The sequence below is a fragment of the Triturus cristatus genome, chromosome 1_2, assembly GCF_964204655.1.
Source record: "Triturus cristatus chromosome 1_2, aTriCri1.1, whole genome shotgun sequence".
NCBI lineage: Eukaryota > Metazoa > Chordata > Amphibia > Caudata > Salamandridae > Triturus > Triturus cristatus.
Genome location: NC_140580.1, coordinates 446,874,300 through 446,899,857, shown reverse-complemented (window position 1 = coordinate 446,899,857; position 25,558 = coordinate 446,874,300). Strand labels below are relative to the sequence as shown.

The 25,558-nt window shown below is 44.4% G+C and overlaps 1 protein-coding gene across 6 annotated transcripts in view; it reads left to right on the top strand.

Moving 5' to 3' along the window:
• The window catches only part of KIF11 (kinesin family member 11), a 271,380-nt gene extending 248,056 nt beyond the window's left edge, over nucleotides 1–23,324 (top strand). For 5 of the 6 annotated variants that reach the window (XM_085606145.1, XM_085606146.1, XM_085606142.1 and 2 more), the window contains 3 exons: nucleotides 1,676–1,830; nucleotides 10,374–10,487; nucleotides 22,518–23,324. In XM_085606145.1, the coding sequence (XP_085462271.1) occupies nucleotides 1,676–1,830; nucleotides 10,374–10,487; nucleotides 22,518–22,658 (410 nt within the window). In that variant the 3' untranslated portion in view covers nucleotides 22,659–23,324. The remainder of the gene's footprint in view (nucleotides 1–1,675; nucleotides 1,831–10,373; nucleotides 10,488–22,517) is intronic. The other variant, XM_085606148.1, reaches the window with a different exon arrangement.
• The last annotated feature ends 2,234 nt before the right edge of the window (nucleotides 23,325–25,558 follow it).

Below are 25,558 nucleotides of genomic sequence, written 5' to 3'. Positions count from 1 at the left end.
CCTCCACCAATGACGACGTACTTAGAAAAAATTACAAGGAAAACCTCAGCAGAAGCTGAGGAAACGACCATCCCAGTTACCAAGGATGTTCTCCAGATTTTGGAAGAGATGGTGCTTACTCTACAGTGGTGTCTGTTCAAAAACAATTGGTCCAACTGTAGGCCCCCTCTTCCTTCCCCTTCCAGAAATGAATGGTAACAGATGCTTCTCTGCTGGGTTGGGGAGGTCATCTGGAAGAGGTGGAGATCCAGGAGCTCTGATAAGGAACTGGTCTTCCGCCAGAGACCAATCTGTTAGACGCGGGCAATTCATCCAGCATTTAAGTCATTCCTGCTGTCGATCAAAGGGAGACTGTTGATGGTCCTCTTTATGCTGAAGGCCTTCCTCCCATCCTCCGAGGATGGTGAAGAAGCTCAGACAACACTGCCATGTGGTACTGCAACAAACTGGGCGTGGTGAAGTTGTGGACCCTGTGTCAGGAGATACTACGCCTTTGGAAGTGGCTTGATCACCAGGGGATTTTTCCTGGTGACGCACCCCCCAGTGGGATCTGTGAATGTCAGGGTGGAAGAACTTGGCTGCTGACGCCTACTGGATTATGGATGACCGCTACACTTGGAGGTTGCCAGGGTATCTTGTGCAAATGAGGAGAACCTTGGCTTGATCTTTTCATCACTGCCAAGAATGTACAATATCTGCACTTGTTTGAGTTTCCAAGGCAACTCTCTCTGACCTCTTCTGTCCAGAGTGTAATTTAGGACTTCTGTTTGCCTTCCTACTGCCTCTCCTGTGCAGAGTTCTGAGTATCAGAACAACCAGTCCCAAGTCATCCTATTGACACTGACATGGGCAGGGAGAGTGGTATCCGGAACATCTGTCCTCCAGTCAGGCTAAAATTGCTGCTCCCGCAGAGTCTGAGCCTCTCACAAGCCAAACCGTCCGAATAGGTTTAGTTTTTTACCCTTAATATCTCAAAAACTACTGAAAAGATTTACACCAAATCACAAAAAGCACAATCTGCAAACCAAGATCCAGCTTCCTGGCGAACTTAGTTTAATTTCGTTTAGCAGTTTTTGCTGAAGCCCGTCTTAAAGAAATCTATTGGAAAAAGCATGGGGAGTTTGCATTTTGGGACCACCCCCATCTCCCCAAACCCTTTTTTTCTATTCACCAGAAACAGCATTACCAAAGGTAAGTAACTTTTTCATTGATGTTTTTCCATGCAGTGATGTATCCAAGCAATCCTTCAGATACTGCTGGGCCTCAAAGCCTCTCACTTTTCTACTGTCAGACTCGTCTCAGTATGTGGTTTCAGCCATGGGGTCTTTGTAGGTGCTGCAGCCTTTGACAGGTGCGTAAAAAGGCTAATGCGGCTTTAGTACTAGATGTCACAGTAAGTAATGTCAACCTCCTGTACTGAGAATACTGAAAAAAATAATAGATTTTTTTTTTTTGGCTTGGTAACCTGTACATCAGTCTAAAGTAATTAAGGTAAGGTAACGTGATGAGTGGTGTCAGATATCTTGCCATCTAAGGTGACAGCCTTGCAGAAAAGACTGTAATGGCCACAACTACTACTCTAACTGACTCGCAGTAATTTATTGTGGCAAAAAAGCTTTTCTTTCGTGTTTTTCTTCACACTAAAATGCGGTACATTTTCTTAAATTCCCTTAAGGAGCAACACCACAAAGGAAGGATTACTCTTATCCATCTTCACTTACTAAGACCAAGCCTCGTGATCTGCTTCTGGAGACCTTTAGAAAGCAGCAGCAAGAACTGCAATCCTTGATTACTTTTGATGGAAGTGTTGTGGCAGAGGCCCTTGATGAGGTAATCAAGACTTTCTTGCAAAGTATTAAATTTACATACACCAAAAGCTACTCAAAACTATATTGCATTTGTATATTGTTATGGATTCATAATCTTTTATTTGGTTTGCACAGTAAATGACTTACCATTGTTTGCACTTTTGTTGTCCCATTCTTTACTACATATGAAGTACCAAGGATTACCAATCAAAGTTCTGCTCTTTGACATTTGCAAATTCATTATAAGGTGTCTGAACCAACAAAGAGTTATGGCTTGCTGAGTGAAGTGACTCGGTGCAGGGCTGTACTGGCATTCGTAAGACTTGGTTTGTGAAAAGGTGGCAAAAATGTAAAACTCCTGCCTTCAGTTTCAGAAGGCACTTGCTGTAGGCGTGTCTTGGAAGGGGCGTCTAAGATGGACTGAGTGACTGCTGCTTGTACATAGACCATGCTGTGTTAAATTGTGATTTGTCAAAACATTCTCTGGAATTGAGACCCACTAGGGAAGCGTACTTTGAAGCTGAACATGAGTTGAACAGATAAAAAATATTCCAGGCTAAACCCCCATCTAAAAAAAGAAAATCGTAATCCTAAATTGTTGGGGACGAGATACTATGAGGTCTCAGTTCACCATTTTCCTAAGAATACGTTTTCCTAGTCTTTCATCCCAAACATCTCCAAAATGCTCACTAATCTTGATTATATTCACCAGTTTGTCTCCGATCCAATCATCTGTTCTTGGTTTCTAAGCAGGTATTCACTTTGCCAAAATGCCAATTCTTAAATCATTGGATGTTTATACCAAGGGAGGGGAAAACTGTAGCTGCTCTTAACCAAATGTTATTTTCTATGGTGAAACTCAAAACAGAACATCAACAAATCAATAGCTTGGTCACCAATGAAACCAAGCGCACAAGGTGATGCAAGGAAGGCTTGCAATAAGACTTAGTAACAGCAGTTGTCCGGGCTAGCATTTCAACCCATCGGTATTTTGCCCACCGTTCTATCTCAGTTTGGATCCAGCCATCTTGAAATCTTGATCCTGCTCTAGTATGAACAGTCGAGCCCGAACTACCACAGGAACACAAGCAACCAAAGACTGGTTTCGCCCTGACTCAGTTTGTCACCTAGCACACTAGTTACAAGCTACCTCAAACGTTATGCTGTTTACTGTTGAAAGGCTTAGGTTAACTCTAAGGAAAAGGTTGCAGCATTTCAAATTTCCCTGTCTTTGACATCAAGAATTTAAGGTAGCCAGGACACTATTATGAAATGCCTTCATCTACGGAGTCTTCAATGGCTATTGCAAGAGCTCCAGAACTGTATCAGTTTATCCTTCAGTGTTAAAAGGTAGTTTAGATTTACTTTTTAACAAGGGAGTGTGTCTTGGACTATTTTCTTATCTGGTTGGGTTTAGGGTGTGGGAGTATTTCCACTTGTTCAGGTTCTTTCCAGGCACAGTTGACTCTTGAGCTGGTGACTGTTGCTGTATCGGGGTAAAACCGGACTGTTTCTGCCTGAATTCGTACTTGACACTGAAGGGAATACAGAATGATAAAAACAACAATACACATTGAAGGCGATGCCTACCTGTTGCCAGTGCACGTTTATATACAGCCTTTGCACATAAGTTCATCCTTAAATATCTATATGGGCCCACTTTTAATTTCAGAAGCCCTTACCATTTTAATATGCTTTTCTTTCTCTCAAGAAATTTCATTTCCATTGTCTTTTGAACCATTTTCTTCTGACTTACTCTGATCATTATTAGGTTGAGGCACAGCTACTGAACCGATATGCACTAGAAAGAAATAAGTTTGCTATTTTGAATGTACTCCCCACATATGGGAAGGTCATGGGTTCAGCAATCAGCCCGAGCACATTTTTGGTGCTTGGTTCAGCTTGATGCATAGGGCTCCCAATTTGAAATAATTGGTCACCTGCCTATATCGAGACACAACAGTTTTGTTTGGTTTGACTCCAACAAATTCTATGCAAATATATTGATTAAAGGTTGCTGGTTTTCACACTCTCTGTAGAATTCCTGGATGGGCTGTACCCCTTTGAAAACGTTGGTACAAACCTGCATTAAGCATTTGTTTTCCATTACTCTCCCAGTATGGGCTTAATGATCTCTTGTCCTTCCTTTACTTCTGTATCATCATTTGCTACTGAGTGACCCATGTGTGTTTATAGTGTGATAGTCATTCTGACTATGCTCCACTGGATTTTTGGTGCTTGGAGGATGTGCAATTTATACAGTTCCTTCTCCTATAGTACTTAAATAGAGCATGGCATTCTAGTGGTATTGTTGTCTGAGGCTTGCCAGGCTTTTTCACTGCAGGGGCCATGCTGCAGAAGGTTGAGTTGCTCTCCTTCTCGCTACAATACTGGGTATGTAAGAGGGGCTGTGGCCTGTCAGTTGCCTGACCCATCCGCAAGTGAGTTGATGGCAGCGAGTTGGAAATGGTCAGCGTTTAGGAGTGTGCATGTGATGCATTTATTGCAGCATGGCTGAGCCATTTGGTAATGGATCCCTACTGCCCATCTTACGTTGTCAAATGATTTACGGTCAATATGCATTTTATTTTGCTACTCTCCTCCCTCAGAATCGTGTCTGCATGCTTTGCTTTTGTATGTGGGTCATTAAAGGTTTTTTGAAAACCATTCACAGTTAACTGTTGGTGGCCCCCAATTGTAAGGAGCCTGCAGACAGCAGAGGATCTGCTGCTTACTTTTTGTGGCATATTTACTCTTGCTTATTGTAATCAACTTTTGTACTGTGTGGTCAGTTGCGATGTAATTCTTTGCTGCGTCCTATGGCTGCACCCTGTTCTCTTGATGTGGCCTTTGGCAGTTGTTTCTGCTTATGATACGTTCGGTTGGCCGAGCAGTCCTGGGATGTGCATCTGATGTATAACAGGTCACATGTCTTTAATAGAGAACCCACCGCAACAGCTGCCGGAAGAGCAGGCTCTTGTCATGTATATGGCTTATAGAGTTTACCAACCGGCATTTCACACTTATCGCTGCACGTATAAAAGTAGTGTTTCAATACTGTCCATAGACTTCCATTAGACTGTGCCATCTGCATATGTTTCTCCTGTATTTTTTGTATCTGTCCCCTGTCATGTTCATCTGACACAAATTTGAAGTCCTTTTCCGCTTGTGCCAGTAATATCACCCTGGCATTGTCTTTCCAAGCAATGGTTGATCTGGGGTGATGCTTGTAACAGTGTTTTTGTCTGCACACTTGTTGCAGAACATGTGCACCGCATCATCTCATGCAAAGCCATGTAAGCTAGTTATCTTTGCTTGCCTCTGTAATTTGAAATTCTGCGTCTCTATCGCATCCCTTGCAGGCTGCAAAGTTTGGTAAATTCTTTTACCCTACCAAGAATTTGACGCTATAGTACATTAGTGCTGGATTTAAAATGGGATTGGTTGTCTGCTGCAATGCAAAGGGGCTAACTGAATAAAAAATATATATCCTTTACCATTACCTTATAAGTGGTGATAGTTGAGAAGCTGATTGTAGATGGATCCGCCAGCTAACTGAATTAACTGTCTATTTTGACTAATATAAACCCTTTGCCTGTCTTAGTTTGAAGTGCGGGCCTATATAACAAATGCTTATTTCTTGCCCCTGGTCCCGCCTCTTGTGATTACTGTTGGATGCTGCCCGTTCTCATGTATATTTGAGTTTTTGTATATTTGATTGACTTAAGCAAGGTAAAGCAGTTTCAGTATGAGTGTAGATTATTTACCAAAGCGGACTACCAAAAATTGAGTAACCTATTTTTGTCATTCTGTCCACCTGGGTAGTCTTTCTGCATCATAATATCTTCATTGATAGTCCTAAATGCTTGAATGATCGTATACGTGAATCTGGAACACACTATCATACTCCAATTTCTGACTATCCCTACCTTCAAGCTGAAGCGCCAATGGGGTTGCAGGCTTGCAACTCTGCCCCTCCCCCCCCCCCCCCCCACCCCCCCACCCCCCCAGTCTGTGGAACTCCATCCCTCTGGAAACCAGGTCAAGCGCTGACCTACTGAGTTTCTGAAAATCTCTAAAAACCTGGCTATTCATCCAAGCGTACGAATGAACTGTTTCGGGTCGGCAACCCCCTAGTACTCGGCGCCAAGAAACCAACCCGTGTATGAGCGCTTTACAAGTCCTTTTTAACAGAACATAACATATCAGATATGTTGCTCGTGTAATATAACACCAGGTGTAAAGAATGAATTTGTACATAGGATGAAAATGGGATCCTCAATCAGTCTATCAAGAGTTGGGTTTTTTTTTTGGGTGGGGGGGGTGTGAGAAAACTAGCCCATCCTGTGAACTTTTGAAAACCACATTTCAACATCTTTATTGCAAAGGCTGATTGTAGGAAGGTGGATATCTGACTATGGTTACCCCCAAATTTTTGCCTAGTGTCTAGCTGGTTTTTCGACTTAGGTGGCCTGAGATCCTGCTATTCAGAATCTCAGCCTGGCTGTTCTCTCTTTAAAATGGACTCCATGTACCCTAGGTACATACCCAATTGGTTGGATCACCCTGTCAGCCCCTGTACCAGTGTACACTAGGTACCCAGGGCATTGGTGTACCCAAGGCCTGCCAGGGGCTGAAGCATGTATTATGCCACCCCAGGCTTGGCCTAACAATTTGACACAACTGGCTGATCACTCAGCTGGGGTAAGTTGGTGTAATCACCTCTTACTTAGGTGTAGTATACCTATACCTAACCTTAAATGGGACACCTGGTAACCTACAAGTCACTCCTATGGCAGGCCTTAACAATCCTGAAGGCAGAGTGCTTGGTTCCATGTGAGATGGTGCTCTGGCATGAGCTGATCCTGTCTGCAGTGGTCGGAACAACTTCCTTCTACTGTTTCCAGATATCGTCATACCATATACTCTTTTATGAACCTCGCGGTTAAATGCTATCTTTGGTTTGGCTTTATCAAAACATGTCGAGTAAGGTGTCATACGAATTGGAATACTAACCCCTCGCCAATTCTGGCGACGGGGTTAGCATTCCACCCTTCTAGAGGGACACGACATGTACAGTACCTGAAACCCGGGTAAAATCAGACATAGCCTCAGCTCCACAAAATGGATGCTGCCACCACAGACACAAGTCTGCCCTCCTGCTGCTGGGAGTCCTTCCAGCTTGGGAGGTGTGGACAAAGGGTTTCCTGCCAGGGGAGGTGCATGCACCACCCCAGACAGGATTTTGTGTATTGGTCAGGTAGGGCTCGAAAGAAACCAGACATGCCTGTGGCTCACAAGGAGCCTCGGTGCATATGCCAGTTCAAACCGGTCCTGGGGCACACCAGTCCCGGGCCTGGGGCGAGCTGGACAAAGGATTGGGGGTGTAACCACCCCCCTTCCTGGTCCCACCCATAGGGAGGGACCTAGCAGGTAGTCCGGCCCCTAGAATCCGCTTAAAGGTAGGAGCTGTGTCCTAAGACTTCAGACATCCTGGAATCAACTTAACACTAAGAAGAAGACGGGAACTTCGACGCTCTGCTGCACAGAGGACTGAAGCCAATCTCCCCTGTGGTCAGGGAGTGACCACCTTGCTAACGCAAGCACCATCCAGCGAATAAACGTCTGCTTTGCCGCCGCCTCCCGCCGGAGCCCAGAGACTGACAAGACCTGGACCTCCAGACCTCTCACCGCCCGATCCACAGTCCCTGAAAAGAGGAGACCCGTGGAGGCACCGAGACACGTGGAGCCAGCCCTCTTGGAACGACTATGACAAGCTGACAAGTGCAACAACCGAGGCTCCCTCCAAGTTGTGCTTTGGGATCTGAGAAGCCCAACACCCGAGCAGCATCTGCACCAAAGGTGAGCCCTCCAGCATCTCCACGATCTGCGTGGGGCCCTTCTGCATTTTGCCACTCGACGCGCCTAACCGGTTGCTGGCCCGCTGGCTAGTAGCCATCTTGGCGACGAACTCTACGAAATACACCGCTGGTCTGGTTGCTCCAGACTGGCCCTTGCTCCCCTCCAAAGGAGCAGTCCTTCTGACCTTGCTGGTCAGAACCATCAGCTTATCTCATCTCCTACAACAATTGCTTTTGCCAAGGCTTGTTTGCTTCGATCAAGTCGCCGACACCGCCGACAGCGAGAGCCTGCGTGGGACAGCTCGTGAACCGACTCCTGGACGTCGTCTACCTCCAGGGACCACGTGGCTGCAGAGACAAGCTACACCTTTCTTCCTGTTTGCACCCGACATTGCCTGGTACCCACCTGGTGCCACGCTGGTCACTGGCTAGTGACTGTGAACACTGTCCCCTCTGCTTACAGGTCTTCAACATCTCCGATCCACTCTTGGATCCACTGCATCTCTCCCGGACCGACCGCCTGCAGCATCTTTGTCTTCAGGCTCCACGGAACAGATAGAAGAAACCCGACGCACTTCGAGGCCTATGCACCCGCTTCCTGTGGGTGAGGTAAAGCTGGCACACCTGTGCCCAAGTGTAGTATTACATCTCTAGTGCCTGTGTTCCAAATCTTGAGTTCCTAGTCCATCCGGAAGATCCTCTTTGCAGTAACTTTGTACTTTTTACGCACCCATTGAAACCTATGGGAGCACGCGTGTGACTATTTGCTCTGCACACGCCACCCGTGGACCTCCTGGTCACTAACTGACGTTAGCTCCTTGTAGGCCCAGCGATTCTAGAGGCCCGAGGCCTTTTCCCTTTTCTGTTCGTGGTACTTATACCACTATTTTAGTATATGGTTTGAGTGGCCACCAGGGCCTATCCATATAAAGTGCAACTTCTGTGTATTCTGTGATAATCTTGTTTGACGATTTGTGCTCCTGTGCTCATAAAGAGACTAGGGGTTACTTTGAGAAATAAATACATATATATTTTGAATATATATCTGTGTGGTGTCCTTTCATTGGTATAAAAGGGGGTTACATTTGGTAAAACAGCTGGCTTAACACGCTTCACGAGTTTAGCCTCAAAAACTGCTTAGCCTACGCTACCACTAGGGCAGCTAGTCCGAAAAGGTTGACTTACAACCACACCATAAGGGTTGCTTGGCATGGTACAAGGTGATCACTTTAACTAGTGAGCATCATATACCAGGCCAACTTCTCACACTGATGAATGTTTCAGAGTTGCAAGGCTTCTAATGTAATACAGAGCGGAGTATCCTGTCCTTTTGGGAACTCCAGAAGGTTCATCTACTCATGATGCTTTGTATTGGCTTTTTACTTCACCCATTCAGTTTTTTCCTCCTCTTGTGTGAAAGATCTGAGCGCATGTGTGAGGCTTTGTACCTCTGTTCTTTCTTCAAAATTCTTCCCCTTGAGACAAAATTCTGTTTTCACTCGAGTTTAACTACTGTCCATTGAGTGAGGACTTCTTTCATATTTTACAGTCCCCCGTCTCTACCCCCCAACCACCTCCCTCAAAATCCCTTCCCTATTTGAGAAGTGCTCCTGCAGTGGCAAAAGAAAGGCAGCCCAGTCCACTACAAGTTCTCTGTAGTGTCTTCATCAATTTCTCACACATTGAAAAACTGGAACATTTGCAAAAAAGCTCCAAAAACTCTCCATGAGATGTCTTCATTGACGTCCAACATGAATGCTGTAACACCCCAGCATAGGAGATTTTCTCTAGCCTATGCATATTGTATGACCTTTTGCTGGAATGCTTGTAATTTAATCACTTTACGCTAAAAGTTTGTTGGCTAGTTCTGGCTTGTGTGACAGCAAGACTTTGTGCAGTGTTTGTGGCTGTTCTGTGTGGAAAATTCAGTCTCATCTAGCTCCAGTAATGGCATCCACCATTTCGTTCTGTGCCCTGCTTCACTACTTAAGAACATAATAACAATACAGAAAGAACAAAGTCACCTAGATCTCCAAGTAATTAAATTCGGCTCTTGAGGGGGTGGCTACCTTGCGTCATGTGGGGGACTTGCTTAATGAGGCTGTAAGACCTACACCATTCTTGCTAACCGAAGAACTGTAAATTATTTATTTGCTTGAATTACCACGCATTTTACACGGTTCTAGACGGCAATCAAACAACTTTAATTATTCGCTACATTAAGTGCATTCGTCTCAGCGTACACTTCAGGTAGTTTCCTTGTTGTAGAAAAACTAAAACAAGCCGATATTTCTCTCCAATGTATATGCATTTTCTAAATTCCCTAATGCACTCTACCATAGGTTTAGTGTATGAATGTTCCTTCTAAAACCTTGTATTATACCGGATGAATCGGAGCATTGTAACTGTTTTGGAGAAATGTACCAATACTGCAAGTTTGAGTTGATAATCAATACCTTTTTATAGGTTAAATCTTTATGCAAATATCATTGAGCAAAAAATATATATTGCACTTTGCTGCTGTTTCACTTTAACTATATAGAACGCCCAGATATGCCATCTGTAGTATCTGCTATTGACAATTTATTTGCATGTCTTGACATTTTAATCTGATCCTTCTAAAAGCATGGTCTAAAACATTGCATTATATGAATCCATTTATCAGTAGGTGTTTTAGTATTAAATCTTGCATATTTCTATTAAGGACTTCTTGGAAGAAGAACCTATTATGTTTATTGAGGACAGCGTCATTTTTGAGAAATCCTGCGTAGAGGCAAATGTAACTTGTCAGGAAAGCGGAGGTGTTCCATTTTTCCAGGTAATTACTGCATATCTCAGAATGGTAACGTCTGTCACCTCTTATTAAACTATAGTTTCATTTATAGTTCTTGCATGGCCTCCAAGTAAGTATTTGCTTCCACTGTTGAGCCTTTTTGCCATGGACTCCTTTACAGGGATTCAGAGGAAAGGTAAAACATAATCACTGTCATCAACAACTCTGTTTACCATTGAAGTCACTGCGGTTGCTTGCTACCCATTGACAACAGCATTTGCTGTCAAGCACCATTGTCGCTCAGTCAGGCAAGTCCTCTAAGCATTTCCAAAACATGTCACTTTCACCTCCTAATCTGTCGCCAAAACTCAGTGGCATGTCATTAGATTATTTTTAGATCTTGATCTATTTTGAAGATTAAGCCAGTCTCCAGAACAAACTCTTCGGAAGACGCAAAGGGTTTTTCCTTCAGTCTCCCAAAACTTTAAGGACACCTCAATTTATTACATCTTCTTAAGATTCGTTGCAAGAGCCTTTGCCTTGCCTCTTTCTCTTTAAAAACCTAGGCAAGTTTCAATGCATACATCTGTCCCCATTAAGGAAGTGACTAGCCACACCGTTTCAATCTTTTAATATTTTTAACAGGCAATCCTTTTTTTCCATCTAGGGATCTGGATTTCAAATAAATCTTACATAAATGTAGACGTTGGAGATCTCAATCACAATGTAGACGTTGGAGATCTCAATCACAATCTTTTATAGTATCTTCACAATCTAAGTTGGCCTCTTCATACATACCAACATCCTTCCCTTCTGTTTCTTGAGGATCTCACTGGTGGAAGATTTCATCACGTTCTATGAATCAGAGCGGCCAAAAAGCTCAAAATTCATTTTGAAACACTTAAACTTTCTGTGTCCATTAATAAAGAGACTGCAATCGATCACTTCCCAGACTTTTGCTGCCTATTATATGGGCACTGATGGCTATTGTGGAAGAAACATTTTAACACAAGTAATAGTGAAAGCAGCCATGCGTGCTGAAGAAGTACTAGCCTTCATAACAAGACTCTATTTTTTTTAGGTCCAATCCCAAGGCCCATTCTGCTAGAGGAGAAACTGCAGCAGCTTGGTTTGAAAACCTATTGTAACAAAAATATGCAAAGCAGCCACTTGTAAATCTGTTCATGCACATACAAGACACAGATTTCGATATGAGAGCGGAATAAAATGTGTTCTACTATTAGAAATCCATTCAGCTGACTTTTCTGTGTATTCATTGTTATAAAGGGGGTGTGCGTTATTTTTTTTTTTTTCTTTTTTAATATCCCTTTGAGCTGACAGCACTGGAAGGCTAGACTAGGTTTTGACCATCAATGAAGATCCTACCATGAATAAGAGATTGTTCCTACCTGTAGTTCTGCTTCTGCAGCCTAGGCATCTACTCTCCTCCCCAGCTTAATTTCTTTGATATTAGGGGCAAATGTCAACTGATAATGATTTAGATAAAGTGCCTCTTTTTACATGTTTACCCACCACTTTTTGCCTGGTTTTGATGTGGTTTCAATTGTACTGCAGAGGGTCCCTGCCATCCAGGTCCCCTGTGCCATTGCTTCTTCCCTAAAAACATATCACTAATTGGTATTTCTGCCCCCCCTGTAAGTCCCTATCAAGTGGCACCCTGGGTACCTAAGTCCTGGGAGGTGAAGATGGTCCCCTGGGACTCCCCTCATTGGGACTATGCCTCTGCCCTTGCTGCCTGCAGGTCCCCGTAAGAGGAAAAATAAAGTCAACATTGAACCCTGCCTGAGTGCCATGCCAACTAGCACTGACTGGGTGCATTATACCACGGGCGAGGACAGATCTGCAGGAGCAGGTATGCCCCTACAATATTCGGGTCCATTCCTTAATGTTGTAAAAAACCAGTGAAGCCATAGAGATTACATGGGCTGGCAACTCGAGACCTCAAGTTCCACAGCACCATGATGGCTTCACTGAACAAAGGGGTGTTTGGTACCAATCTATTCCTCTCAATAAATCCACACTGATGCCAGTGTGATATTTATTGTACCATATACTCAGAGGGCACCTCAGAGCCCCCCCTGAAAACCTACTAACTCTGGTGTGGTCTTTGACCGGCTGTAGGCAGTCAGCCACCACCAGACATATTTCTGGACCCCTGGGTAGAGAGACCCTGCTCTCTGGGGCCAGAAACAATGTACATTCTGGGCAGAGTTAGCACACCTCCTCCCCCAGGATGGGCCAGTGCTCGAAGGGTGAAGCCTCAAAGGCCTGCTGCCTTTATAATGTGACCCCCAGCCTCCGCCACTAAGGTGGAGGAGGCGATGTGAAGCCCATCTTTCAGTTCCTGCCATTTTGAAAATTAGGGACCCCTCCAATCAGGGCTGGCTCTATGCCCCCTTCCACAGAAGAGTGGCATAATAGAGGGTGTAGTCACCCCAGGTAAGGTGCCCATTGGCCCTACCTGCTACTCCCCTGAATCTAAGTATTTAGCTGGGTACTCCAGACCTAAAAATAAGATCTGCGATGACCTAAGAAGACATCCCTGCAGAGAAGACGGTCTGTGCCCCAACCTTACCGGCCTGTCTCCTGCTTCTGTGAACCTATGAACTGTTTTGCAGCCAGCAACCTCTGAAACCCTGTGCAGACTGCTGCCTTCGAAAAAGATTCCAATCTCCTGTGGACAGTGGACCAGTTCAAAAGCAACCAACTCCCAGGACTCCAGATCCAGCTGGAAACGCAATCCCTTGCCCACTCTGCACCCAACGCCCACTGGCTGGGTCAGAGTGGCTCACCTGTGCAGTGAAGTCGTGTCCCCCCGCGCAACTCTGATTTTGACCTATGCACTCGGCTGCCCCTGTACTGCTGGAGGTGCAGTTTTGGTGATCACCTAACCCTTGCAGACCTTTGCTCCAGAAGACTGGAATTATAGGTTTATTACTCAGATGTTTAACTGCGCTATTGTTTTTCCCATAGGATAACATTGAACTATACTGAAAGGTTTTCAGGTGTCGATTTTTCAAAATGAAAAGTATTTGTATTTTAAAAACGTTCTTACGCCTTCCATAGGGCTCCAGAGACCTCTGATTTTCAGGTTCCCCAAGTGTGCTCCCCAGCACTTGTGGGACGTGTCCGTTATGGTGCTAGAGGGAGTCTGTAGCTTGCCAGGTCTCCCTACACTTGTTCGCCGGCTTCCGCCATTCTATCCCCTTCTGAATAGTTGATGTGAAAACCTTTAGATCCTCCTAGCAACTTGTGACCATCTGTTCAAGGTCCATTCTGGTATTTAGTCGCAGGTTTGAGGGGAAGTGCATGAAACCATCTTGCCCATCGTCTTCATAGCTGTCCTCACTGTCACTGTCCCTTCCGGTAGAGGAGAATTTGCTCTGTTATTGCTTACTCTCTTAGGGACTGGGTATGCTTGTGCTGTCCTTGAGTCCAATGTTGTCCCCAGGAACACCTTCACCTTCTCCGGGAGTGGTGATGGTAAAACTGAGATTTTGACGTGTGCTGAGGACTGTTTGCATGTCTGTATGGCATTTTAGTTTTGTTTGCCTTTACCAACCAGTCTTTCAGGTATGGGTACACTTGTATACCCGGTCTTAGATGTGCTGCCACCACTGCCAGGCATTTTGTGAACACACTTGGTGCAATTTATTTTTTATTTTATTTTTCCTTGAAGGGTAGCACTCCGAATTGGTAGTGTCCTCTGCCCACGATGAATCTGAACTTGGCGTCTTTTAGGTCTAGCATGGGCATATAGTCTTCCTTTCTTAGGAGCGGGATACCTTTTTGAAATTCTGCATTCGTATGAACTTGCTTAGGCACCTGAGGCCTAGGATTGGCCTCAGTGTTAAGTCTTATTTTGGTACAAGGAAGTATACTGAGTAAATGTCACCCCGTTTCCCTCACCGGGACTTTCTCCATGGTTCGGTTTTTAATGAATTTTTTTTATCGCTTCTCGTAAAGGTGTGAATTCTTGTTTACTTAATGTTCTTGTCTTTGGCGGAGGACATGAGTCAGTGGTTTGGTAAGTTCTATGCAGTAGCTGTGTCTTATAATGTTAAAGAGACCATTGTCTGAGTTGATTGACTGCCATTCCTGGATGAATCCTCCTATTCTTCCATCCACTGGTATTATGTGGCGGGTTATTGGCCATTTAAGTCACTTGCTTGTTACTCCCCTGCTGGGTTCCCCTCTGCCTCTGCAAAAGGGCTGCCTTGCTGGGTGTTTTGCCACTGCTGCTGAGCAGGCTGTTGGGCAACCTTTTTGGTTGAAACCCTACCGCTAGTGATGGTGCTGTGGTGTTGAGAAACTTGCTCTGCCTGCTGGTCTTTTGTTGGAGACACCTCCCCTCTCTTCGCTTTGATGCCTGCATGGCCTGAGCCATTTTATTGTCCATGTTTTGTTGGAGAGGTTTAGCCATGATAGTCCCGAAAAGAGCATCCCCTGTAAACCGCATATTTGACAGAAGCCCGTACCTCTGCTTTGAAATCGGAGAGCCTGAGCAATGCATGCCTCCTCAGTGTGGTGCACATGAACAGCTGTCTGCTGGTATGTCTGTTGTATCCAACACAGACTAGAAGCAGGATTTGCCAATGTTCTTGCACTCCTGGATGACTGCTTTCATACTTTTTTGGAAGGTGTTGCATCAGTTCTTCCATTTCCTCACATTGCTGGTGGCTGTATCTGTTGAGGTGAACGTCGGAATTTGCAATTCTCCATTGCGTCTTCACCTCCTTTTACATCTTCCCACTCACCAGGTCCATCCTTTTGCTTTCCTTCTCTGGAAGTGGTCCAGTCGATATGGGAGTGTTCATTTTTCTGGCTGTGGCCACTATGGTAGTCTGCCAGTATGTTCCGCTTGATAAACTTGTGGTCTTGAGTGGAATGCTTATATTTATTCTTCACTCGTAGAGTAATTGCCCTAGTGGTGGCAGTTTCCTTTAAGGCTTTCTTGCCCTGGTCTATAATGCTGGGAAGCATGGGCAGGTATAGGTTTGCTTTCTGGTATGGCATCAGGGTTTCGAGGAGGAGGCATGACTCTTTTCCTCTAGTTGTACTCCCATACGTCTGCTGCCCACTTGATTAGTTCATTGACATGGACAAGTTGTCTGGGGGCTAGGGCCTTGAGGGGCAGCAGTCAACTCCTTCCTCTGGAGTCGGCGTTGAGATTCTGCCGCTCGTCGAACCAGCCCTGTTTCTCTGACATACCGTGGACATTTTAATTGAAGAGGTCCTCCTGCTCTCTTGTGTGGTTGCTGCGTCGACAGTGCCTTCATGTCTAACAAGTCTTCCAGGTCCCTCCGCTCTGAGGGTGTAGTTGAGATACTAAGGCCTTTAGGGAGACTTCGAATTCCTGCTGCTACAGGGCACTGCCATTGCAGCCTCGAGTCAGCGTCTTTTCCTTTCGACCTCAAGCATGCATTTGGCATCGGCCCTCAAGGACGGCTTCCTCTTCGATGCACTTGACTGTGTCCTTTGCCTCCTTGGCCTTTTCCTTCAGCATCTCCTTTTGTCTGCCGCGTCAAGGGTTGTCTTGAAGGCTTGCCTCCATTTTTCTTTGGTCAGGACCCGTGCAGCTCCTTCGGTTTGTGCCAACCTTTGGTCATTGAGTGTTTCAATGTTGACGCAAAGGTGGCCTTCTGAGATTTTGGGATCTTTGTTACCTTTATCTTTTCGGCATCCTTTGCCACATTCCTCGCAGCTGATGTTCTTTTGATGTCCACAACACTCCCTTTAGTCTCTCTTCCAAACCCTCTCATCCTATTATGGAGGCTCACCTTTTTCGGGTATGTTCGTGGTTCCTGCAGAGACCCAGGTCTTGTGTTTTCTGGGTGCCGGCCATGGCGTGTTGTGCTGCTTTAATCTCGCCCGAGTTTTTGGTAGGAATTTAGTGCCAACTTCAGTCTTTGCATTGTGATCTGTCAGGAGCCACAGGTTACAGGCCTTGCATGGATCCCTCTGCGTGAACTTGTGGTGGCAGCTTGGACAGAATTTAAAGGGGGTGTTCTCCATATCTCTGATTTGTCCGTCTCCTCTACATTCTCAGGATGCATGTCCTCCAGCAACAGGGCCCCCCTCCCCAAGCTCTCCTCCTGGGCTTTGATGTTCCTCCTGGCCTCTGTGATTATCGGTGTTCTTTTCCATCTAATTTCTGCAGATCAGATTCTTCGGAGAACCTCCAGCTTGCTTCCAGATCCAAAAGCTCAAAATGGCAGCGACGCACAGGAACTTCTGGGTGCTGTCTCACATCACACACAGGATAAACTTGCCATCAAATAGTAGTTGACAACGTCCACACACACCACACAAACAAAGACAAAACACGATTCCCGACCCAACCATTAGTTGGCAGAATAGATACCCAGCATGTAAATCCAGTAAAGATTTCATGTTGTAAAACCTTTACTACAAAAACTGTCAAGGACCGAGAGGAGGTAGTCATTTTATCTTATGATAAGAGAATTTCCCCCATCCAAGGGAGGATGCCAACTATTCAGCAGGAGTTTTCTGTAAAAAGAGCCTCACCAAGCACTTCTACGAAGGCAGAGCAAAAAGACTCATTCTGTTTCCTGAACTTGATTTGTTACAGTACTTATGGACACTCCTCAAACCCTAAGCAGGAAACAGGCGTTTTACAGCAAAGAGTTTCTGCCTGCGCAAAAGAAGGTGAAAAAAGTAATACTAATGATTAACAGTCTGCTACAAACAAGGAAAAAATTAGCAAATCACTTTGGCGGCGACTACGACAAAAAGCCTCTGTTGGCGACACCATCATTGACAGCACCATATAGGTTTCCTCTACCGTTGTCTCCTAAACTGATGGCTTTGGCGGCAAAAATACCCTCTGTGTTGAACCATTCGACGAACCGTCTGACTGCTTCATTGACTGTAGCTTAGACAAAATTGAATACGAAACTTTAGTATTTATGGTATCTAGGTTTTCACTTTTACAGGTGTCAACTTCTCTTCCATCTAAAAATCTGGAGTCTGAACTGCAAGATGCTAGAAACCTGGCATCACAGACTGCATATATTCCAATTCAATTAGATGTGCGCTATGTTCCATATTTTGCAGCTGAAGTGAGGAGGATGGCTCTTATGATTATTCTAGTTAGCAAGATTATATATTGCATAACTCACATGCCCATTAAATATCCTAAATTCAGTAGGGAGCCAGAAGTGCTCCAAGTACCTGTGACTTTTTGTCTACATTGCAGCAAATGATCACTTCCCAAAGCCTACTACCATACCCTTCAGTTCAGTCTCCTCAACCAGTTACCTCCTGTAGCCATACCACCAGTTCCTGCACCTGCCACTTTGCCATCTAAACATCCTCGACAACTGTCACCACTCCCTCCCACCTCCTAGAGAACCCTTCTCTCAAACTACTTTATAAGCCTTTGGTACCACAAACTCCGGCGAACCTAGATGATCACTCAGTTGTCTCTTTGTATTCTAATATGGAGGAAAACTTCCATGCGGAGATGGAGATTCATCAGATATATCCAGTTCTCATTCATTAATGGAAAGAGCTGTCCAGAAGTTCATAGTCCCAATATTTGTGGAATAGCAAGGTTTCCTTTATGAATTTTAGGAACCATCATGAAAGTGTACAAAATCTGGTCTAATTTTGATTTTGTTCTAGCTTGAAGGTTTAAAATGTATTTGAACACTTGCTGCAGCTCTAGCGGTAATATCACATCTGGAGAAAAAAATACAGAGCCTCCTATTCAGCCCCTGCTTATCTCACTGGTCATCCAAAACCTGATGTAGTGATAACTTGGGCTGCTCATAGAAGGTCCTCCTTCTGTCCTCCTGTATGGATAGTAAGCTTATGGACCATCTGGGCCCAATAACTAGTTCTTTGGCGGCAAGCGAACTAAAACAGCCAGAGCCCTGGAAGTATTGGGAAGCTACGATCGTCTGATGTGGCATGACATTACTTGACCTTATTCAGGAGGATAAAAAGGAGACTGCTAGAACTCTACTCAGAGGGAGAGCTTACTTCAGCTGTTTCATTTTTGCACCAATGGAAAATTCAATTACAGGCTTTTGCCAGCTTGCACGAGGAGCTGTCGTGAAGCTACAGCTGGCTATGCTCTGAAGCTTTCCATCCTGAGGTCCTTGTAAAGATCATGGACATGCCTATTGATTGCCTCACTTTGAGTATACATGTAGATGAGTCTCAAGATGGACACTGATGCTGGTCAGGCAGTAGGTCTTTTACAATACCATAGAGATTGATCGTCAAAGTTTCGTGGCTTGCATAGATTCCAAAGGTACAGTGAGGCTTCAAGTCAGTTTGGAGGTTAAGGCCGATCATACTGTCCCCAAAGGCTATCTGGATACAACCAAGGATGTACCTTCAACTTTTACCAAACAGTTATGGAAGATCTTCAGGAAGGCAAAGAAACTCGTACCAGTCACGCTCCAATGACCAGGTCTTGACCTCCCCATACCCACCCCCCGCGCTCTTTCTATCTAATATAAGGAAAATGGGGAGAAAAATGTCCCCTTTTTCTCCTTCTTGATAAGCCAGAACATTGGACAAATGGATTAGGCAATTGTTTGCACAGGTCACACTTTACAATGTGTTTAAAGACCACCTGGATGCCAAGCAGAAACATCCCCTCCATCCGAGTGAGTTTAAACAGAAAATTCTCCTCCTCATGGTAGCAATAGAAACTGTCCCCAAATCTCAAAGAAACCAGGGATTTACTCTAGATTCTTTTTGATAAAAAAAAAAAGGAACAGTGGAGGCCAATTCTGGACCAATGACAAATGAACATGTTTTTGAAAGGCAATCATTCCGGATGCTCACACTACAGGAAGTCCTTCTGATAATCCAGAAAGTCGACTCCTTGATGACCTTGTGTCTGAAGGACAAATTCTTCCACAGATCCATTCACCAAACGTACTGGAAATAGCTTAGTGTCTCTGTAACACCACAACACTACCAGGTCAAGGCGCTTCCTTTAGGATTAAAATCAGCACCTCAGATTTGTTTTGCTCCAGTCACTGACTTCCTCTGGTGGCAGGGACACCAATTGCACCATTACAAGGACTGGCTCGTCAAAGCGTCAAGTGAAGAGGCACAGCCTTTTGCTGCAGCCTGCATCAATCTCTTCAGGAACCTGGGTCTCGAGCTGAACCGGTAGAAATCATTCCTGGTAGCTTAATGAAAATAGTTACTAGGTCCTGTACTTGTCACACAGCTGGGGAAGGAGTTTCCATCAGCAGAGAGTTGTCAAGTTCTGAGCAATGGCAAATAATCTATTGACAAAACAGTTTGTTGCGGTCAGAAAGGACACATTTCTAAGGCAAGAGACCATGGAAACGGGGCTATTGTGGTGGAGGTTCCCAGAAAACCTAAGGTCTCTTTTCAACCTCTAACAAAGATTAGTACTGACAACCAACATATCCATGGGTGGATCGTTTGCTCATCTGGCAGAACTTTCAACCAGAGGCCTACGGTCTGATGCAGAAAATATACTTTACACCAATGTGCTGGAGCTTCAGGCCATACGCGTGTCTACAAGCGTTCTACCTGAGTAACAGTTCAAGCAGTTCTAATCAGAACGGACAATACAACATTAATGTTCTACATAGCCATACAGGGGAAAATGAGTTCCCGAACTCTTTCAAAAGAATCGCGACTGCAATGGAACTGGGCCTTTTTTCACAATATGGACATTAAGGAACACCTGTCGGGATACTAAAATGATCAAGTAAATACACTAAGCAGACAATATTCAGAATGCGAGCTACACTAGAAACAGGTGGATTACATTTTCCAACAGTGAGTCAACCCATTATCTCTCTCTTTGCCACACTAGACAACAAGAAATGGCAATACTTCGGAAGCAGATGTTTGGCATTCAGCGACACTGGGCAATGCCCTTTCGATCAGTTGGTCCAAAATCTTTGCTTACACCTTTCCTCCTATTTTCCTTGATTCCCAGGGTACTTAAGAAGGCAAAGATGGATCACTGCACTTGCATCTTAAGTTCCCCGGCGTAGTCTGCCAATACTGATACAAAGATCTCCTGAAGCTATCGGCGCGTCCAACAGTTTATCAGAAATTGCACGCTCTGCTCCTCTGCAAACACTACAGAGCGATTCTCCACTAAGACCCCAGGTCACAGAACCAGATAGCATGGTACATGACCACCCAGAGTTTGACCAATTAGATCTACACCAGGACTGCAGAAACATCCTGGCACAGGCCCATGCACTGCAAACTACTAGAATCTACAACACTGAGTGGAAGCATTTCTGTCTGGTGCAAGAGCTTTCAACCACTTCAAATTCAACTTCATCAAATAGTGTCATAATTGTTGGATCTGACCAAAAATTGACTCCAATATTATTCAGTCAGTCAACCATGATGCAATATCAAGATTTAGGGCAACAGAACTATCCTTGTAGTCTCTGCTCTCCCAACCGATCATAAACAAATTTGAGTGACTTTTCAGGACATTTCCAGTCATCAGTCAGTTGATGCTACCTTTTCTCTAAACAATACATAAGGCTCACCTACAATTAATCTCAAGGAAGACCGCCCCTCTCCTAGCATTAACATCCAGAAGGAGAATAGGGGAAAGACAGGCTGTCACTGGCCAAAAACCTTTTCTCCAGTTCACGGAGAACAGAGTCGTACTAAGAACCAATCCCACATTTATAGCAAATATTCCTAATGACTTTCATTTGAATAAACCAGCCTTTCTACGATCTTTCTTTACAAACCCAGCTACAGCAGCAGAAAGATAATTTCTTTCATATGACTTAATGTAGATGCCTCAGATTCTACATTGAGAAAACAAAGGGCATATGCTTGTCAGATCAGCGTTTAGACTCTTGGACCTCCAGGAAGAGGCCATCCCCTGCCCAAACAGGGACTTGGACGTTGGTTCTCTGCTTGCATTGACTTTTGTCCCACTAAGGTGAAGCATCCACACAGTGAGCACCCATCCACCAAGAGCATGGAGTTAACTTTAGCACACTATGCTACTGTGCCTTGGCGAGGCATCTGCTGTGCACCCACCAAGAACAGCAGGTAAACATTCGTGAGGCACTATTGCCTTGACACTGGCGCAGAAGCTGACACAGCAGTGGGACAGGCAGTCCTCCGAAACCTGTTGCGATATAGGTAAGTATGCTTCCCTGCCCTTCTATATTTGTACTATAATGCGTACTGCTTACTATTCTGATACTGCCATGTTAACGCAGTTTAATGCTATTTAAATATACTGGAGATTCACAGCTTGACTGGGAATGACTCAAGCGTATGAATATGTAAGATTCTAATATTGGCGAACTAGAGTTACAGGTAAGTACCTACTTTCTTCTCTGCTCCTGCCCCCCCTCCCCCTTTCTTCTCTGCTCCTGCCCCCCTTTCTTTTTTGCATCCAATGCTTCCCTACCAATTGCACATTGTTTTTCATCTAACTACACTGTCCTAATAGTACCCCCTTTGTTTCTTTTAGTTGCTTGTGCCCTTTCATCTCTCATTGCCTATTCTAGCCTTTTATACCGGGTGTTTGCTTCTCCCATGTGCATTTTGTTCTGCATTCTGTTTTATTGGTGTTGATTCTTTGTACACACAAACTACTACTGCAAACCTACACTGTATATTGCACGGAAAGAGTACAGGCAGTTAAAGTATACTTTAAGGACCAAAAATAACTACTGATCAGACCGTGGACTGGCACTGCAGACACTCATGGTGGGTTTGCAGGCATTGATATCTAGGAGACAGGTGGTAAGTATAACAAGTGAAATCTAAGTTGTTCTTGGTCACCTTATATCTGTTGACTCTCATGCATGTCCAGTAGTGTAAACTCCTCCTGTTTTCAGACAGGGTAGTAAGACTGACATACATGCTCATGGATTTCTACATTTTTACAGTGCAGACATTTTTAGTGACTGTGTTAACGAGTAAGATTAAGTACTGATGTACAGAATGTACCAAAGCCTTTTGTAAATAGGTTCTTCTAAGCTAAAATTGTATGCAACCACCAAGGTTTATAGAGTTTTCTTTTCTTCCACTTAGCACAAGAAAGGCAGTAAGAAAGAGAAAGAAAACAAAGCAAACACCACACTGCTGGAGAGACTGGAGAAATCTAAGATATTGGATGATGGCTCCGAGCAAATCCTTCCCAGATCTAAGCTGCCTTTAAGAATACAAAACTAACTCTGTTCTTCTGTTTGATCCTCCAGTACATAATTTATGTATTGGAACAATTTTAAATGTTTTGTTTGTCGTGTACATACAATTGATGTCAATGTGACAAACGTTTGTCTTTGGTTATGTGTTTTTACTATTTTCAGATGTATGAATATATATATATATATATAATTTGCCATGCCGTAGTCTGCTTTTTGGGGTATTTAAAAAAAATGTATTATAAGCCTTAATGAACTTTTACTGTCAATAAATATTTCTTAGATACCTTGTTTAGTTTCATGCTGTAGGCATACTTTAGCCTGTTGGATCTATACACTTTCAACTGGAGAAAATGTCCCTAAAAGGGCCCTTTTCATAAAGTGTTGAACTTACCTGTGCATACCTTTTCATACTGTAATTCTTGTTCATCGAACCTGTAGTACACGGGGTCTATGGGTCTCTTTAGAGGTCCATGGTTTTGCTCTGTAGTACCAATATCTAGTTACATGCTCCAGACTTGCATATGTTTTTTTTACCTATACTAGAGGGAGACTTTAAGGTCATGAGTAACAATATATTTTTACCTTCTTAGTGAGCCAATGGACTAGTTGGGCCATTGATTAAATGTGGTGGATTCAATCAGTCTACTCATTAGGTTATTACTGTCAAAATAAAGCGAAGGATAAATGATCAGTGTTTGCATCAAGATTTTTGATTGGTTGTAATGATGTGGCAGCCTGCTAAAGTATTCAGCAGCATCCTATAATATGGTACGGAAAATGAGCCCAAAGTCGGCTACAAATTTCTCAGAGATGCATGATGTTCTTGCAGGTTCCCTCACATTATAAATGTTATTTCTAGGCTTCCGACCGGTCTGGTAAAGCTTTTCCCCAGCAATCTCTCTCCATCATTACCAGGCAGTGCAATTTGACTTCGGACGGGACTCTTCCCCTTGACATGTTGCTAGAGTTTATTAAGCACCAGCTAGCATATTGACATTTATTCCTGTTTTTCAGTGCTGCCTCAATGCTGAACAAGAGCTATTGAGGTTTCTCTATGCTGGAATTCCTCAGGATGTCCTAAGATTCAGGGTTCAAGCCCTTATGCAAATGTCACAAAATGATGTCTTTAAGACAATTATAACACCTGCTTGTTTTGTTTAGGATCTGAGCACGCCACAGCCTGTGATTCTTGTCTCTGTACATCTGAGTCCCATCGGGGAGTGTAAGCAAAGTAGTTTTTGGCCAAGGCCTTCAGGGAAAATATGCAGCAATCTTCTTTCCCCTCATGTAAGCCACTTGTCCGGGTAATGACCTTCCAAGAGATCTTCACATAAACACAAAGAACCATATGAAGAAACTTCCTCCTCAAGGAAAATGTCCTTCTCCAGGACTGTTCAGAATCTTGGTGCCGTTCCTCAATGCTGAAAGGTTCCTTGTTTGACAGGATCTCAATGCAGAAAAAAAGGAGACCAGAGTTCCGGATGGATACTTCTAACTGCAGATTTCACACCTTGCGAATATTCCCAGGTTCAGGACTGAATCTCTTGAAGTGACAATCTAAACCACATATGCACTCAATTCATTTCTGTTCCTTTAAACGTGGATCTAGAGCTCCACTCATTTATTTCTTCCCTCTGTGGTGAGTTTCCTCAGTTTTATTTCCAGTGTGCAGGGGAACATGTCTCATCCTAAGACTGGAAGGTTTAAGCCTTGTAGGAATGGTCTCAAACCAATGTCTTTGACAGATCCCCATGAGGTGTCTTTCTGGTGTTTGGAATCTGATAGACTTCTAGCTGCAGATTCCTTACCCCAGGTGTCTAACTGGATCCGGAAGGTTTTGATGCAGTAAGCCTGCATGCCGGTAGGCGGTGTCATTCAGTTTGGGGGTGTCCACGCCAGAAGTGACGTGTGCAGTACCTGTATAGGTGCAACCTCGGCGCGCTGACGTCTGTTCTTTCCTAACCGCACCAAATAGCACTGATATGATTAAGATACTCCTCAGTCATTTGTTGATTGGCCTTTTTAGACTTTTGTCAACCTTTTTTTGAGATTTTTCTCCTGGTGCAAAGATGTCACCTAAGAAACTGGGTGGTTTCAAATCATGCGGGGCCTGTCGCAGGCAAATTTCAGTGACAGACCCCCACTTGGTGTGTAGTGGAGAAGTGTGGCTCAATGGTTAGAGTGGCAGACCTCGATGTAGAGCACTGGTCCGGGACCAGGGTTCGATTCCCGTCACGGCAGGGTCTCAGGCTATAAATTCCGCGGACCGGATATTCTCGCCTCAGTGCCTATTCTAATCATGGGTCCCACGCTGCAACTCTGGGCAATAGCTTGCTTAATCTCCACAACGGCCCCAACAGCGCTGGGATGCCTGGCCTCACCATGGGGGTGCCCAGGAGTGGACACCTCACATGGAAAGCCAGGAAGGGTTCCACAGCGGTATGAGTAAAAGCGCCAGGATGCCCCCGTTGGGGGTGGCAGTGCGCTATACAAGTACAAACACATTTACATTTACATTTGTGGTGCCTGGGGCCGGAACACAACTCCAAGGCACGTGAGGACTGCCACTTCATGCACTCAAATGCACTGAGGGAGCAATTTCTCGTCGCCAGACGTTGGTCTACTCCACGACGCTCAAGGTACCGTTTGCATGGGAGTTCCCAGGACTGCTTGCGGAATCCCTCTTCTAAGGAAGAAGAGACTCCAACGTCTGGACCCAAAAAGAGTTCTACATTGATCAAACGAGTTCCTGGGGGACATTCAACTCTTTGTAGGCTATGTTGGAGCTAAGAATGGGAAGGAAGTGCAGAAATGGTCCATCTCATGATGGATTGTACTCCGCATAAAGATCTGCTACGCACTGGCTAAAAAACAACCACCTGAGGGTTTGCGGGCTCATTCTCCCAGTGCCAAATCCGGCCCACT